This window comes from Bemisia tabaci, chromosome 3 (genome assembly GCF_918797505.1).
Source record: "Bemisia tabaci chromosome 3, PGI_BMITA_v3".
Classification (NCBI taxonomy): Eukaryota; Metazoa; Arthropoda; class Insecta; order Hemiptera; family Aleyrodidae; genus Bemisia; species Bemisia tabaci.
In genome coordinates, this window is record NC_092795.1 from 50659810 (window position 1) to 50678841 (window position 19032).

Consider the following 19032-nt stretch of genomic DNA (forward strand, 5'->3'; position numbering starts at 1 on the left):
TGTTGATCATTTCGAGGATGATTGTAGTATCTAAGGATTGCTTGTACTACAGTTCAATTTCAGCACCATAACGCCGATTAAATGGCAATTTTGAAATCACGAGCATCCATGTAATTTTTCTCTAACTTCAATCGGTTTTTTCTGAGGATCGAGACGATTTCTCTTAACATGTGCATGCCTCTGTGCATTGACACTTCAATTGAGGATGGAGAAAAATGAAATTGATGATTTAACAATTTTGTACAGTTAAAATAAGTGGCCGACATGTTTAATGTAGAATTTACAGTTAAAAACGCAAATTTAACCACGGGGATGGTTAAATTAGTTTCCCATTATTGTAAAATGTATAGCTGAAACATGTTGGACATACTTTTTAACAATGTAGTTGTAAAATCAGCTATACATTTTTTTTCCGTGGGGCTTGAAGGACAATGCGCATAAGTGTAGTTTTTGAGAAATTGAGATATTACCCCTGTAAAAATTGGCGATAAGAGAGCTGTGTTTCAAAATACCATAGGAATTCTTATAGCCGGCTAAAGAAGGCTGCAGAAAATCATATAGCTGGCTGTAGAATGCGGAGAAAATCATACGGCCGGGCTATACGAAGCGAAAAAAAATTATGCAGCCGGGCTATAGTTCCTATCGCCGGGCTTTACACTTTATCGCCTGGCTGTTGCTTTTTCGGCATCGATTATAAAAGGCTATAAGAAATTGTGTAGAAATTCGTGTGCTTTGGAAATCATTAAGTTTGATACGGAACCACCTTAATATTTACAAAACACACATTATATTTTCCTTTAATACATCTTTTTTTTCATCAATTAAAATGAGAATAATCCATACAGGATGTGCAAACATTTCAAAATCATGAGTTGAATAACGCTGACTCCGCCAGATTAAATATTAGAGCCTAACACAAAGCGGAGCGGCGACGCACTGGCGCCTACAAACCTAACAGGGATACTTCACGCATTGCGCAATGCGTGAAGTATCCCTGTTAGGTTTGTAGGCGCCAATGCGTCGTTTTGCGCTGGCTGCCCGCCTGCCACGGCGCTTGAAGCAACTATTTCACACCAGAGGTATTGCACAGTATCATACGAAACTGAAGGCGCTCTAATATATTAGGAATGGCAGGCATCCATCAAAAATACGGAGCTTTCCTCGCAAAATGAATCAAGATACTACGGCCGAAAAAAAGAGAGCAGTATTCCAAAAACTCACCAAGTCCTATCATCCGTACTTAGTAACGTTTAGCTGTATACACTTTATCGCCTGGCTGTTGCTTAATCGCCATCGGCTATAAAATGCTATAAGAAATTGTGTAACCGGCTATAGAAGCTATTGGAAATCTTACAGCCGGCTTTAGGTCCATAGTATTTTGGAACACACATTCTACAGCCGATTTTTACCAGGGAACATATAAGGAAAAATGTGGGTTAGCTTTTTCTCGCGCGACAACACATACGATCAAGGTACAATGAGCTTACGACGCAAGTCCTGTTTATAAATGTTGGCTCTCATAAATTTGGTGTTGCAGCTTTAAAGGGCAATATTTCAGGTCCACATATTTCAAGTGCTCCAGGAGAATTTTAATGCGGCCATTAATTGAGCTTGACTAACAATATTCGGAGAAATAATCATTGCTATATTTTGTGCCGATTTTCAATTTCCCTCGCTCTTTTCCTCTAACAACAAACCGGATTTGTCTCTGAGGTATCTATTCTTTCCGAACGGAAAATATCTTACGTAAATATTGAATCGCTCAAGAGAAATTTAATGAAAGACTGGCTGTTAAAATGCGTGCAATATCGATATTTTTATCTTCCGAAAAAAGTAATTAACAAAGTGAGTCAGGTATTTTCCATCCATGTTTTTAATAAAGAACAGAAAACGACAACTCAATTTTCTCTGAATTCATACTTTCAATTCCTATAATCAGGAAACCCGATTCACACTTGCAAATTAAAAGCTGAATTTCCCGTTAGATTTCGTAGAAAGAAGAGGGCAAGAACTGTACATTTTTTTAATTGTCATATTTGAGTTCAAAATCACAATTGACTGTTTATTTAAAGGTGACAGTTGCGAATCTCGTAAATTGACAACACCGCTATTCATCCATATAACTCCATAACAATAATCGACTTTTGGTGAGGCACCCTGCCTCGCCTGGAGCAGTTGATGACGTCACAATTGGAATACTGATTAGCGACTCATCAGATGTCATACGTGCGATTTTTGCAATTGTGATTTGTCAAAGGTGCCTTAATCTCCTTCTGGAACCAACGACCTATGCGTAAAACCCGTATAAAAAATGAGTAAAAGACTAATGGATATTTTTTCGAAATTAATCCATATAATTCCATCATTTCACCTTCAGTAGAAATGAAAAGAGAAGTTCCTACGTCATAGGAATCGGTTCAATGACCATTGAATTCACGCCGACTTTTTTCTCTTTATTCTAAGGAATTAATTTGCAGACAGCCACCCGGTGAATCTAAGTTTGAGCTTCAATTTTAGCATCAGGTAAATTCCTGTGTAGATTTATTTTCGGCAAGCTCAAGGCACTTTAATTGTAACGACTCGAGCCATTCCTTTTTTCTTATGTGCATGTGTAGAATAATTGAGAAGCGGAGAGCCTCGCGTGTTAAAAAATTACTCTTCGAGGAAAATAAGCATCCACCAAACTTGAATCAATTCAACATAAAAAAACTCATAAAAGGAAGTATGTTTACAACTCTGCTTCTTCCTTCCAGAAGAAATAAGATCTCGTCTTTTTTACGAGGTACATATAATCTCAATGACAGGGACATTCGTAGCTCGCGAATTACCACAGGCAGTAATTAGTGCTCTAACGTTTGCTAATATGCACCTTTGAGGAAAACACTTTCATAAGTGCGAGTTTCAACTTAATGAGAATGTGTAAACCCTCATTGTGGGTATTAGGAGCTGCACTAAATCTAGTCATGCAGCAAATTAATGTCTTTTGCCGTAAATTAAGTGCCTTGAAAAGTAAATCAAGTCAATTGCAAAATCTAATATATTATTTCATGAACTCCTTCATAGAGAGAATTAAGTAGAGTATTTTTTGTGGGTTACTTTTTAAATTATTTACGTGCAGCCACAAAAAATCACTTGTTATCGCACAAATCGTGCCCCAACATTTTTTCCCCGTGCATGAAGCAAGCTTACGTTCGTGCATGAGCATGACCTCTCTGATATTTGCTTAATCCTCTTTCTTCTTCAAGACTAAGATATTGCGTAATACGAGAACTCGGCATTGTGTCTTTCTCTTAATTGTATGAAAATGGTGTTGTCCGGTGTTGTTTTGACGTCGCGTTGAGGATATCCTTTTAAAATGCATAGCTGCATAATTTGTCGTTTATTGTTTAATCGATACGAAAATTCAATTGTGAGCGGAAAATTTTGTCCAGTGTCGTAAACTTTTTCCTACTAAAAAATCTCAGTGGGTAATGCTGCCATTTAAGAACTTTATCTTTCCCCGAAAACGATTTACTGGCGCGAGGCTCAAGAGATCTCTTTGCTCTTGAGCATCTAAGTGAGTCATGGGCGACATTTTCTATTCACTTTTTAAAGAGGTCAATGCGATTCCAACTCCGTTCTGGATGGCTCTCGACTCCTTACTCTTTCCATATAGTTCATTGAAAATTTAGATGAGATGACACCGCGATCTCAGATGGGAGCGAATAGTAGAATTTCCTGTCTTTTCTCACGGAGATACTAGAAGGTTCGACTTTGAGATTTCATTCTGTGACAAAATTTTAGACTAATAGTCCCTTAGCCCCGTGAATTGGATGATCTCCTTGTAAAATTAAATTTAAATACTAGGGGTGTCGTTTAAAAGGAGCCCATGTCCATGGACGTGTGTTTTGTGGTATATCACAACACGCTGAGCAACAAATATAAAATAATAATAAAAAATAAAATAAAAAATAAATATTAGATTTCTTTTAGTCCCTCTTTGTAGAGCAAGGTGTCATCACGCTGCTGAAACCACCGATAACATGATTTCGATTTTAATTATGATTCAAACAATGATATTTGCACGAGTATCTCATTTCAGTTTTTGCCTTTCGTCTTGCATTTTAGCAGTTCCAGACTGGTGTAGTACCTTGGAACAAGAAAAACGGGCTTTTAGAGTATCAGCAGTCTTTCTTTCTGAAAATTGAAATTTTACTCACGGCTCCCATCGGAGAAATTATCGAGCTACGAGAATTTTTCCAGCTGAAATTTTGCAAATTTTTTCTCGTAGTTTTGACACAGGATTTGAAGTTGCCACCTCCACGCGCTTAACTAGGCCACTTCACAAAGCTTTTTTCGATTCCGTTGCAATCCGTGATCGCACTTGCAATGCTTGAAAAGTTCACTGTTGCAGCGTGTCTTGGGACCGCAACTAGACCGTAACACTCCGAACCCCACAAAAGCGGAAACGTGGACACTCAACTCTGAAAAAGCGTATGTGAGAGCAGACGCTTCGAAGCGACATAATAACGCCACACCGAGACGTTAACGCAAAATAATCCGCACGGATGAAAACTGCAATGATGCTCTTCAAATTATTCGAATCCACTATCTGAACGCTAGACGCACTCGCCGTACATAGCGTCGTGCATCGGTTTCAGAAAAAAGGGACCCACACGACACACGTGTTTCCTTTCGGGTTGTAAAGTTGGAACGTGACTATCAACACAACACAGGGACCGAGGTGTTTCGAACTCGGAATTAAAGGGTGCTGCGCGAGGGAGGGGGTGGATGAGGCAGGGAAGCGCGGCGGGAAACCTGACAAGTCCGATTACCGAGTCGCCAAAGGTCATTAGCTTCGATATCGTAAAAATGGTAATAAGCTTTTGTCGTCATTCATCGAATGCGCTGATTGTGGGTCAAACTATGAAGCGCCGTCTACTCTAGTTCGCGGAATAAACAACTAGCGGCAAACTTGTTTAGAACGAGCCTCGGTCGAAGGACGGACGTATGGTGACTAACACGAACACCGAGAAGCTCTTGCGGGAAGGAAGGTCTCTAAGCCGAACCTATCCTGTCCTATTACTTTGGAGCTCCCATTTGAACAACGGAGGGTTTGCGCGCAAATTTTTTTGCGTTTCATCTGAAAATGCTGAAAGAGCCGATTTTGCATTATTTTAATTTTACAATTTTCAGATTAAGGGAGTTTTTTGTGTGTCCATATGGTTAGCTGCCACCTTTTTCTTCAGACCGCTTCCATTGTTGCCGTGTTTAGACTTTGTCCGGAGGTGGCTACCGCCACCCATGATAATTTTTTTTTGGTATGGGAAAAAGTGTAAATATAGATTTCAAAGTGAGAATATGCACTGCTTAGTGATGTAATCAGGCGGCATTTCCCATTAAATATATGCTTATAAGCAGATTAGATGATTTTATCATATATCTCCGCCAATACCTTTTCATTCATGAACTAAAGTATCCTCGTGTTCAGTTCATTTAGTAGTTTCTACCTAAATACGAAATTATTAAATTTCAGGCACCTGCACATTCTCCATTTGCCAGGCTCTAAAAATTAGGAGACTAAAAAAGTAGAATTTTCTTTCATTATGTCCAGAACGCGGGACCGTACAATTTAAAATTTAATAAAAGAATCAAAAAAGAAAAGCGGTCATGAGAAAAATAGTTTGGATCCGCGCTGTGCTCTCATATGGGTGTGTTTTCATTGTTTCCCAATACGGTGACAAATATTTTAATCCTCCTATGACATTTACTTATTTTCATTTATAAGAATTTTAAGGCATTCCCGCGATATTTGCGAGAATTGAAGCTATTAAAAGCAAGTGTATTGGCATTATGAAGAGTGTTTAAAGTTTATACGATGAAATTTTCACTTCTTGACAACGTTTAAAGTCAGAAAAATGAACAGACCCGCGCACGATGATGATAGAAAATTTTACCACAGCAAAATTTTGATTAACCTTCCATTTTTGGAAATACCTAGTTATATTTTGTACTTAATTTTGCACTAACTGGCAACCACGTATTCGAAAACGGTAATCATTTCTTAAAAATCATAACAGCTGATAAAATGAAATCTGTGAAAGTTTCTGTGACAATTTGTTTAGACAATCCTACCCATTTAAATTACAAGGAATCACTTAAAGTGCAAAAGTAAAAGGTCAAAAAATATGAGTAATCAATCTTCCGAGAACCCTATAAGCCGCACCCTTACTGAACATATAAAACCTCAAAAACAGAACTTTAATAAAAAATTGTCAAATATCTACTCTCTTGATACCCTCAAGAAAATTTTAATCCAACAAGATACACGAGAGCCAATAATAATTGCCGGCATCTTCTTATTTTCCCATCATAAAGTTCATTAGTACACTAGTTAATAATAACTTCATAAGAATGCGTACAATCTGAAACAAACTGGGTAAACTGGTCAATTAGTATGCTGTGTGCATCCCGCGTCGAAGACACCTTGCGCTGTGCCTGTATATGGGTAGTGACCTTAATAAAATGAATGATGTGACAAATTTTATTGTGAGTAATTTAATTTAAAGTTTAACTCTCATCAACTCTCAAAGCCTCGCTTTAATAAAGTTTAGTAAAGTATATGCAGCTCGGGAAGCTACATCCTCTGAATTATGTCGAAAATAAAGATGGAAGACACATGCAGGACATTTCCAAAAGCTATCATTTTGCAATTAAGAACTACGATTTCTGGCTCATACGTAAAAAACACTTATGTACGTAGAGAAGCCCATAGTACATACGTTGATTCTAAACTCAGTCGAAATTGTAGTGCCGAATTGCAAAATGTAATCCAAATGATCTTTTAATTCAATATTGAGGCGAGAATGTAAGTCCTCGTTTTTAATTTTTCCAATGAATATAGCTCTTAAAGAGTTTTTACTGAAAATCAGGACCGGATTAAGGGGGGATTAAGGGGGTAAAGGGGGCGCCATGGGCCGCGGCACATGGCGGGGAATTTAGGGGGCGGCAAATTTTGCAATTTTTTTAAATGTAGCTATAAAGAAGAATCGGATTCAGAAAAAAAAAAAAATTACGAACGAGAAAAGGTGACAAAATCCCTCATTTCCTAAGAGTATATCTATAATTTTGTCGTCCCTCTGTGGTACAATAGACAGCACCTTTAATTAGTCGAGTTAAGACTAAGAGAGAAACCGAACACGGAATTTGGCCTAGAACGGCGCGGCGCAGAGAGCAATGATGACGAGATCGTGAGATGAAAAGGAGAAACTCTCGGCGCGGCGGTCGCCATGTGACACATATTAGCGCCTACAAGACTGTATGAATACTTCACGCATTGCGCCAAAGACAGTGCGGTCGCTGCGGTCAGCAGCGGGCAGCGCGAAACGCGTAGCGCCTACAAGACTGCATGAATACTTCACGCATTGCGCCAAGCACAGTGCGGTCAGCGCGGCGCGGCGGCGGAAGTTAAAATTATTAAACCACATTTATGTTTGTTCTTTCATAATGTTTTGGTTCATTTCTTATAAATGGAGGGCCTCGTCCATACAGAGATAGGTTTACGGAACTTAACTTTCGCGCCAAGTTCCGTGAACTTTTGCTAGTAGTGTTGACAGGGCTTTCGCAAAAAATGTGACCAATACAAGTAAACGCGTCTTATACGCCTCTCTCCCTCCGGCACGTTCATTTGATGGTTTTTATTAATGTTTCAAAACGAATGAGAGGGGGCGGCAAAATACAGGCGGCCCATGGGAAGCAAGTAAGTAAATCCGGTCCTGCTGAAAATGACGAATAAGTCATTTTTTAAAATTCATTTTCTGAATTAATTTTTATCTCCATCATGGGCAATCCTCAAATGAGAGAGAAAGAGCGCAATTATTTTTTCATTGAGTTACCGGACATTCACTTTCCGCACATACGCATGTAATTACACCTTATTCTCTCTCTGCAACCAATAGCTGGATAATAATAATAGTCTGTACTTGCATTTGTAGCTCTAACGATCTTTCATTCATGGAATATTGAATCTCTATCCGTGTAGCTCTGAATTTCGAGAGAAAACAACTACCTCACGTACTTCCCGAATCTTTGTACTCTTTTCTTTCTCCGCGCCAATTTTCAACCGATTGCAAGCACTTGGCTCCATATCTGGTTTCATACCCACTGAAAACACGTGTGCGCTTTTCTGTTCAAAATTTCCTTTATTTGTCATATTACAATGGTCATATCCGGAACTCGGAAACCACGTTTTAGTTCGCGATATTACAACTCTTTATCACACCTCTTCCATTTTTCAGCTGCCTATAAGTAGCACAAAGCAATGAAAATATTGAAATAATTTTGGAATTCAATGCAATAAATTTGCAGATTTTTCACCACAAAATTGTAATATTTTTACCTGATTTGGTCAATTGATGCCGATTTTAACGATCTATAAAATGCGCTCTATAAGTGGGTAATAAGGGCAATTTGCAATGCAACAAAATTACAATTTATTTATATTTTATCGTAATAAATGTCAATGAGAGGAGCCCCTTCAATCAGTGAATAGGCAACACACAACACTCCAAATGGGGAAAAATCCGAGAGGCTCCTTTGAAAATTTGTGATTTTTTTCCTGCTTGAAAATCTACTCGCCAAAGAAAACTTCAGAAAGAATGGGGAAAAAGCGGGGTTGAAATTTTTGATTCACTACAATTGAGACATTCACAATCAGTTCAGCCGCCAATATAATTTGAGTTTGCATTCGAGCCTAGCTTGAGCATAACACGAGAAACTCAAGAACGAGCACGTATCACAAGAGTGCGTAAAATTGCATCGGTGTTTTTCGATCACCTACACATTTGTTTTGGCGAGTAAACTGAGATCAGGATAAACACAGGTTCACCTCGTCACTGAATCAAGTGGAGCTATGAGGCAGCGTATAGCAGCGAGATCGCGTATGAAACCTCCATTAGTATAATGACACCTGACCTCATCGCATAAATTAAACAATGAGACAGAACAACTATTTTCCGCGTCTAGCTCACAATCAATTTAGTATAATTTCATAGGTCCTAGTTTCCCATTTTTTGTACGATTTTTTTTTGCCACATTCTGTGACTTTGTCGAAGTGCAAATCTGACAGCACGTGAAATTTTTTTATTCACCGGTTTGGTCTCGTGGAGAACGTGTTAAAGTTCTACAAAAAAGTCGAAGATAAGTTATTTTCGCTTTTTTTTTGCGGTGCGGCAATAATGTTTAGCCATTCACCCTCCTTTTTTTCTACGTGATATTCTGACCAAATATGCGGTGAGCTTGGCAGTGACGAAAACACGTTGTGAAAAACTACAGTTTGTTCGCTAGTTTTAATATTACCATCTTTTCTCGTATCTAGACCTGAAAATTCGAATTTTATCAGAGAAAATTTGGCAACGTCCAAAAGTACATACACATTTTTTCATGGACAGTATATTTTAGCTTATCGGCGACTTCTTTCCGTAAGGGAGCGACGATATGGCTTTGCAAGCCGCTCGTGCAATCTTAAAATCTAAAAGCAGACGCCATCATAGGTCCGTCTTGGGAAGCTATTTGAGGATCATCGACGGTCAAAATAGTTATCTCGTATATAAGTTCACCGAAAAAGGAAATGCAGTTTTGACCGTAGTTTCATGTTCCACCGGACAAACTTTTTTGTAATATCGTGAATTGTATTATTATTTAGTATTTTTAAGTCGATACAGACCTATAAAAAACTCGGAAATTTCCTCCAGACTATTTCTGTCATTAATCTTATAGGGGAAAAAACCAGACTTGCACAAGTGCGAATAATATTCTGTTAAAAGCATGTTCTTTCCCTAAATATCAAGGAAAAGCGGTAAAATGCTCATTATAAAGCTAGAGTATGTGCTACAAACAAATCTATTAATAACAGCTCATTGTTGTCCAAGTAAAAAAGAAAGAGATACAAAAATAAAGACATAAACAGAAGGAGAAGAAGGAGAGGAAGAAACCATCGAAAAATGTCTAATTACTTTTCACGCTATTTTTGCAGGACTTAATGTGAAAACCTTCTCGAAGGAAAATGAACGCAACTGCACCAAAAATTGCTTCGTTTTTCCTTTTTTTTATTGTTTTTACTGACGCTGAGCTGCGTTCGTTTATTCTCTTTGTTTGAGGGTCACGTGACTTTGAAAGCATCTCTGTCAGTCGAGAAGTAAGATACTTTCTGAACAGTCCATGCTAAGTAAGGTCTGTCGTAAGATTTTGGCGATTGATGGAACACGTCAAATTTTTTGGACAGTCCTTCGCCAGAATTTGCTTAGATGGTTTTTTTCAATAGTTTTCGCGAATGATTGCGGTTTGCATTTAAAAACAAGATTACTGCAGAATAAAGCCATCAGCGACGTTTCTGACAAAAACAATAATGTCCTAAATTATCTCGATATTCGAGTAATCATAGTGATCGATCGGCCGAATCAGGTATAGCATCCACGGGAAAGCACTAGTTCGTGGCATTTAAGTCATCAATGTTTTCCCTGTTAATCATTTATTTTTTTGAAACAAATATTTATAGCAACAATTTACTTTAACGCAAATATGCAAGTGCAGGATCAAAAATCATTCAACAGAGCGTATAAAGTGCGTTTGGGGTCAATTTACCTTCAACACAAAGGATAGTTAAGGGGCTTGGAGGATGAGGCACATAAGTGTAGTTATCGCTGGTTTGAGAGATACGTGCTTAAAGTTTCAAAATTAGATGGAGATTTATGGTGGAAAAAAAGTTCAAACTCGCATATTGATGGTTAAAAATTTAAATTTACCAGTGAATTTTTCATATAATATACATATATCAAGATTTTAGTTTTAGATAAAATCATTGGTAGGTATTTCAAGTTTTTCGAAGGCTGCACTTATGCACCTTATACCCTCAGTTGTTAGTTTTATCGTTAAAACTGACTCGAGTCAAATTGCAGATCAATAACCCGCGGATGTTGACGGAACTTTTCAATTAACACCTGTAGATCAAATTCTTATCGTGAGAGGTCAGAGGGTGCAGAGCATAGGGCACACACACGACAATAATCTACGGAAGTCATTTATTATGCAGATGTACCTAATTCATAATAACTGGAGGTTCTGGAAGTTGCCAAATTAAGCGATAAACCACGGTTACTTTATATGGGTTTATATATAAGGAACATTGGAAACTTTACAAAACTATCTGGCAACAGTGGACGTGCTAAAAGATTTCCGCTTCCCTCCGTTGACGCTCTTTAAGATTTTCGCACTCATGATAATTCTCAAATGTTTACACGCAGATTTAACCGAGGCACACTAGACTAGATAATAACATATGACTGTATAGGTACACTAGATGTTATTTGCAATTAATCTTCAAAATTCATCCGTCATAGAGAAAATAGGTAGTCTGAAAATTAACTCGGTAAATACAATCAGGTATTCGCATTTTTATATTATTCTTGTCAAGTCGAGTTTCCTTTTGGCAAATAAGGACTAGAATCACGGTCCTAATTCCAACCTGTTCTGTTTCAACAATCAAAATGGAGTGCAATTTTCACTTAAGTAGACCTCCATTACGAATATATATCGTGCAAAATCCCTGAAATAGAAATTAAATGCATTGACTTATTTTGAAAAGCTTTTATTTTCATACCTAGAGAAATCATTGTTAGACATATCGTTTTTAAAATGAGCAAAAAAAGTTATAATTCCTCATTTTTGATGAAGCAGAGTCCATACAGGTAAATTCCGGGTGTCCACCATTGAGGAAGTCCGACGCGCGGACGAATAAACGAGGAAAATTATTTTGAAAAACTACGCCACAGTAAAAAAATTATCTCACGCAGGAAGGACATTCTAATTGACCAGCAGCATGAATAATACAAGTAATTTAGCCGAGAAAAATTCAGAAGTAATTAATATCCTAACAAGTTCCTCCAGAATGTCGTCTTTCGGAACAGTGGACTGATTATTGAAATTGATAGACAAAGCTATAGACAAAAAGGACAAAAGTAAAATGGAGCGTTCCTCTTGGTGAAAGCGGGCGGTTGCACTGGACAATGGAGGTAATTAATAGACTGACTAACTGCAATCCGAGAGAGACGGTATTGTTGGTCCATCATTTTCTCCCTTAGTCTATAAGAATCACCCGTTTCAACCCAATGAGATCGTTCGATTTTCCCTCTGTCTCTTTTGTCTATCAATTTCAATAATTAGCCTGCTGGACTAGTGCAAACTTATAGAATCATCACAAACTGAGCCTCCATTGTATGAAAAAAAAAAAAAAAAAATCATCGCTAAAATTAATATAGATAGATCGGTAGCGGAGCGTGAATGATCGATTATGGATAATTCCCCATTTGAAGCGATGGTAAAGAATCGATTCTTGAGGTGTTCGTTGCAAACACTCTGTTTATCGATCCTTTCCTATAGATTTAAATGGCAGATCAATCGATAAATCGCAAAGTACCCGAGACTCTCATAAACAGTGTAAGGATGTGAATCCCTCATGCTGACGTCCATCATTGCTACTGACAGTGTAAAGATTTTTGACTAATTCTGGTAAACTATAGAGGAATAATTATTTAAAATTTAATTTCGTCCTGCGCTTTTTTCCTTCTTTTCCATGAAAGGATTCAAGAGTAAGACGGGACTCGAACATTTTATATTAATTTTCAAATGTATGATTTGTTTTTCTCTTACAGTGCATGGGGAGGTGGTACGGCAAAGTTACATTAGTAGTATTCTTGGATGTTAGCTTTTTTCCCTCTTTTTTTGTGCCTTTTAGTTTCTGCAAAAATCTTTTGGAAGCGCTTAACTCGTGTTGCGCGCGAACGTAACAAGCCCGCGGGTTTTTCATGAGGATGAAGCTCTTGGTTCTGATAAACCACTTCCCTATTTTTTTGTCCCTGTGTCGTTGATCATGTAAATATCTTACTCTATAAGAAAAACGCGTGACGCTAACGCCCGCGGTCAAGGGGCGTACTCCGTAGTAGGCATTAAAAATATTCATCAGAAATCATGGTCGTAGTAAATACGAGCGACAACTTGGTGTCAGCTGCAAACTAAATAACACCAGGATTCGAATTTCGTCGATGAAACAGCGATAACCAAACGACTTGTCATTAAGAGGAGACTGGTATTTGGAAATGATGGAAAAACCTAAAATCATAACCGCATAATGCCTAATTTCTCTATTCATCGGGTAAATTGCGAGGATGAATCACCAGCCTCATTTTGAGGAGCGCTCCTGCATGTGATTATGGAATATCCTGTATCCGAACATCGCTGCTCTTCTCGTACTAGGTCATTCCGGAGTGCATCGAAATGGAATGACTGTTGCATTACATACATCAGTGCGGCCTGTACTGCCGCGCTAAGGAAGAACCCCGTACGAGCCTTCAGACGTTGCCAAATTTCCTTCGACAAATCACGAATTTCCTGAAAAATTTGCAAATATTTTTCCTCCGATTTTTCTGAGAATGTTCGTTCGTAATTTGAGCGAAAACTTGTGAAAATTTTAAGGAGAAATATTCATAACTTTCTTCAAAAATAGATATTTTCTGACGAGGAGATTTGGCAACGCCTGAAGGCTTATACGGCGTTATTCCTTAGCGCGGCATGTACGCGGTCGGCGCCTTCATACTGTAAACATTGAATCGCAAGGGCTCCTCGCAAAGTTAGCCTGAGGGTCCTCTGCGAATTTCGCGTGGACGTGACTACTTTCACACAAACTGCAGGCGGTGACGTAATCTATCGCGTACAGAGTAACCGCGGGAAGCAGTGCAGATGTTGCCGTATCTTCTTTTAAATCAGCATATTCTTCCGCGATCGAATATTTTACTAACGGAGAACGACGTTATAGTTATGACAACGACATCAAAAAATTTTCGTTTTTGTATTTAATCTGGCGAGAATTTCGATGGCAACATATTATGCATTACACCGTTCTTACATATTAATCAGTCGTCATTGGGCGGAGTTCAACAGAAGGCCAGCTCTCTTGATCGAACCGAGAAGAGTTTAAGTTTGTCTCCTTTATAAGACTCAAAGTAAACGATAACTTCAAGTTCGATTCTGCAAAATTACTCCAACAAAACTTTGAATTTGGCGCATAGATATAAGCATGTTAGATCAATGCCTGATCCAAGTTTCTTTTTTTCCCATGTGGTTGTTCCTTATATTAACTCAGTTCAATTGTTTAAAGATTGTACGTATTATGAGAAATCCTCTTGAATCAGATGACTTTGAAGAAAAGTCAAGAAAAATTCACCCCCACTCATCATTCCTTATCATCGCACAAGCGGTTTTTGGGTGTTCGTCATCCCTGCAATACCAGGCCATTATTCAAAAACGTTTGGATTTTTTTTTTTAGATCTTAAAATAATAATCGAATTCTTTAAAAAGCAATACTAATTTTTCCATTGCGTTTGCAAAGTGCGTGTCATAGTGTAGTTTCCTCGCGTCTCCTTATAGAGTTCTGACAGTGCGTGGCGTGATTGCGATGATCGACGTTGCCTTTAACTATGGAAAAGATCGATAACAGGGTTCGCGCGACACTTAATATCGTTTGCATAGGTTTAATGGCAGATCCATCGATAATCGCATTCACGCCAGCCTGGTTCTGACCTATTTTGCATTGAACTTCTCGATCTTTCGATGAAATAAATCAATTAATAGAAAATGCAAGTGTTTCACGATACCGGTAGATTTACATTCAAACGTTTAAACGGGTTCTGCTGAGTCCGCATTCCAGAGAAAAAAATCCTAACCCATTCTTATGGCAACACGTGACAGCTATCGTGCTGGAAAAACGAGAAGTTTTATCATGTCAAAACTGGTTCAAGAGGAGAAAATCAGTTATAATGATCGGGAAAACCTAAGTATAGCTATCTCCGAAAAGTGGTCGTTCGAACTTTGACAAATCCTAAAATCTGATCTCAAGTCCGAATGTAAATGTGAGGCGTTCATATTCAGAGTACCTATTAAATGTATATACGCGACCGTGACTGAATATACGTCTTATCCTACCATAGAGGTTTTTTCTCTATTTTAATTCACCAAAGGCCTTTGACGTGTAGTACTAATAACCCAAGTAGCATTTCTCAACGGAGAAATCTCTATACATTGCGATTTTATCGGCGATAAAATCGCCAGGATCATTAACATCTGAGCGATTATCCTCGATTTCATCGCTATAAAATCGCGCTTTTATCCCCCGACAATTTATCGCGATAGTTTCGAAATGAAAATCGCGATAAATGGCGAACCAATCTCGATTTTATCGACGAAAATTGATCGCGATTTTACCGAATCAAAAATTCCGACTTGTAACGATTTAATCGCCATATATTGCAATTTTTAATGCAATAATATATCGATATATTGCCTCCGATGTAATCGCGATAAACAAAGGAAAAAATCGCTATTTATCGCGATCACTGCTACTCAGGAAGGTATATGAAGTGCAATTAGTCTATCTAATTTCTCCCCCCTCCGCCACCCTAGAGTGCCACGTATTTTATGAACGACCCCAGTAATGAAATGATTCGACGAAGAACGAGGCATTTATTATCAAAGCTAGCAACATCGTTAAAAAGACCAGAGACAATCTGACTGGGTCATTTATAGGAAGGCTGCGCGCATAATTCTTCAGATCACACTGGAAGTCGGAAACAGGACGCAAGGCAACGCGTCGCGACGCAACGCAACGGGCAGACGCCAGACGCCACACAGTGGATTGAGTCAATTAGAGAGGTCGAACATGAAATTTTGACTAAAACTGCAAATGTATACGTTTATTCCTTCACATTTTAAATTCTAAGGGATGCTAATTGAAGTAAATTTCACGAGGAAACAAATGAAACCACTTTTAGAACTTCAAAGTCTTGTATAAATGGAGTTTATTTGAGTATTTAAAGTTTCCACATTTTGTCGAACTTCTCGTGTTGACTCGATCCACTGTGCGGCGCCGCGCCATGACACCCGATCTAAAGCGTGCGAGCTACTAATCCACTAATTTCACTATATCAGAATCTCATTTGCCTAACCGTGCAGAATTTATCCTCTTCTAGACTGTAGAGCGATTCAGATTTAGCAAAGCTTGGCCATCGTGCATTCAATTGTGACGCATTTGATCCAAAAAAATTAAACTGATGATGGGACTCAAATCTAGACGTCTAGACGCGGCGCCGGTCCACATTTATCACAGAAATGGTCAAAAATCAACAGCAACTTAAGAGCTAAACAAATTTATGATTGAATTGGACGTATTTCTATTACACGGAACTATGTGCATTAAGACATGAGCCCTGAGACCCATAAGAATACACGCATAACAGGACTCACGTCATAATGCACATAGTTCCGTTTGATAGAAATACGTCCAATTGAACGTTGGGGTTTGTTTTATTTATACACATTAATCTTGTTTGTAAATGTCCTCTCTCCTACTGAGCGCCCTCTTTGAATTAATGTACAAATAAATAAAGGCAGCTCATTTACGGAAATGCTTCTGTCGATGGCTGCAAAATCATGAAAATCGGACCGGTAAATCTTTAGGACGAATTGAGACAAAAAATGGACTTTATATTTGTTTCCATGAAGAATTCACAACTTTATCACGTGATTTTGCGGGTTATACCTATCTCTAAAATCTTATGGAACCGGCTCATCGAGGGACTCCCATAACGCAAAAATCACGGGAATCGGCCAAGTATAATGTGAAAACCGTGCAAAACTAAAAACTAATGTAAAACTGTGACAAAATTTGAAAATTTAGGGGCAAGAGCGCTGATAGGAATGATTGAAAACTTGAAAGTTTCTACGTGGCAGTGGCAATCGAACGAATGTGAATTTTCGAGTTTTAAGCAAAGTATGAGTCGAATTTCCAGGGAAAATTACTCGATACTATACGTAATCAGTTTCAGTCGAAGGAAAGGAATTCAATTTAAGTGACCGTCTGTAAGGCTGTAACACCTCTTTAAGCCAGTCTCAAAGTCTTACCTAAGCTTACTTTAAGCACTCTTTCAGCATCTTGAAGAAGCGATGGAAAAGGAGCGTTTCTGATAGACCTAAAATAAAACTTTTTCAAGTTTTTCCCGTCAAAATTATACTCTCTTTGACTTTATTGTGGACATATTATGCAGGACGCACTCATAAATATGCACTACTTCGATCGATACGAAGCTTTTTTCTATCCTCATATACCGTCGCCCCTCTGACGTAAGGTCATATCTCATGCCCGCACGTGAGCCCTATTTCACATATGAATCCACGCTTTCTGAGGCCCAAGTGGAAATTTAGATACGCCCTTACGTCGCGTCGAGGGGACGACGATACGAGCCATCTCTGAAGATGTATGTTAATGCTACATTAAATTATACTTTTAAAGTGTAAGCCCGTATTGTAGAATTATTTCTTACGTCACCGAAAAAGCACATTCTGATTTTCATCTTATTGCACCCGGGTATTTTATAAACTGTATTAATTTGTACGAGATCTTCGCAATGCGATGCGTTCATTCAAAGCCCGGAATTTTTTCTCAGTCAATAATTTTTTTTTCGTCCTCGATAACTTGCATTATCAGATCAGAGCTCCAAGAGTTAAGTCATCCTGGCACTCGAATTAATTTTTGGATTTAGATTTCCAAAATTGCGGACAAACCCGAAGGTCGCGTCGCGACGCAAGATGACCCGCTCTGCGCCCATTCAAGTCGCGTGCAGCACCATGCGGCGTGCATCCGTTCACTTCGCGCGAAATTCATGGTGCATTATCATTCTCCTTTCTCTGACGTGACTTTTGAACAGCCGATGTTGGGGGTCTGCTTATAGATGCGCTAATAACTGCAAATGTTACTCGTAATTATAGGGGCACAGAACGAGGGATTGTGAGAAATTAACAAAATTGAGGACTTTTTCCGTAAAAGGGCGTATGAGGCTTGCAATGCTGCTAAGGTTGTGCAGTTTTTAATGGCGTTTGCGGCAGATGAAATTTATTCACAGTCGACTTATCTTCCTTATAAAATAGCGAGGAAAAACTTGTGGCAGATTCAGAGAAAAATTCATAGCAGACTAAACTGTCGGATTTAGATAATTACTTTCGACTAGAGAACTAGGTTGTACAATCTTAGCAGCATTGTGAAGTCTTATACGTCATTGTACCGAAAAATGCCTCAATTTACGAATGCGCTTATGTGTTTGAGGCATTATTGCGCAAAAATTCAACGCGACGAGTTCTTAACAGTGAAGAAAATTGCTTTGCACGAATTCGGAACCTATTCTGGAATATACTGAGGAAGACCGCCGTAAAAACATTCAAATGTGCCACAGATTCACGGATAAAACATGTATATTTGAGGAAATCTATGCATATATTTCTTGGAAACTTTCAGATATTTTGATCAAATTACGGAAAACAAAAATGTCGGAAAAATCCGAAGATAAATATTCACAGTTTTCCCAGTAAATTTGTTTCTTATTGAAGGAAATATGGCAACGTCTGAAGGCTCATGCTGTGTTTCTCCTTAGCTCGGCAGTATTGAGGTGGTTCTCACAAGCGCTCTAGGGGGAAAAAAGAGCAGTAATGACGAGATGATGCACCAGTACTTTTGACGCACAAGTTATTGATTTATCTAAAATATGCTCCAGAGCGCGTCATTTCGTAGCTCGGCTGACAGAAGAGCGAAACTGCACACTGAGATGAGCTCTAAAAAGCATTAAACTAAATGAACAACAGGGTTCATTGCAGAGTGAAGCTCCGCCCTTATGTCAGGAGGGAGACGATCTAATCCACCCACGGGGAAAAGGGAGAGCGAGTCCTTGGGCTGTTGACAGAAGTGTCCGTCGCTTTTTCATCGTGCAGGTGAATAAATTGGAATTCATGATTTCCGTGATTTCGTCGCACTTTCGACCTTTTGACCGCGAGCCAGACTCGCGGGAAATTAAGGGTCATCACGTGCTATCAAACGAAAATCGTACATTCGCCGAGCGTCCCTCCTGATTTATTTTCCCGAAGTTTCGAAACGAGATGAAATGTTTTGAAAGCGAAAGT

General features: G+C 38.6%; 1 protein-coding gene across 2 annotated transcripts in view; it reads right to left on the reverse strand.

Annotated features, from left to right (window-relative positions):
* The window catches only part of LOC109030700 (clavesin-2), a 37292-nt gene that overhangs the window by 12968 nt on the left and 5292 nt on the right, over nt 1–19032 (reverse strand). The window contains exon 1 of one of the 2 annotated variants that reach the window (XM_019041792.2): nt 4200–4691. The exons of the other annotated variant lie outside the window; for it this stretch is intronic. Coding sequence (XP_018897337.1) covers nt 4200–4208 — 9 coding nt within the window. The 5' untranslated portion in view covers nt 4209–4691. Of the gene's footprint in view, nt 1–4199; nt 4692–19032 lie in introns of those variants that run through there. 2 annotated transcript variants of the gene reach the window in all.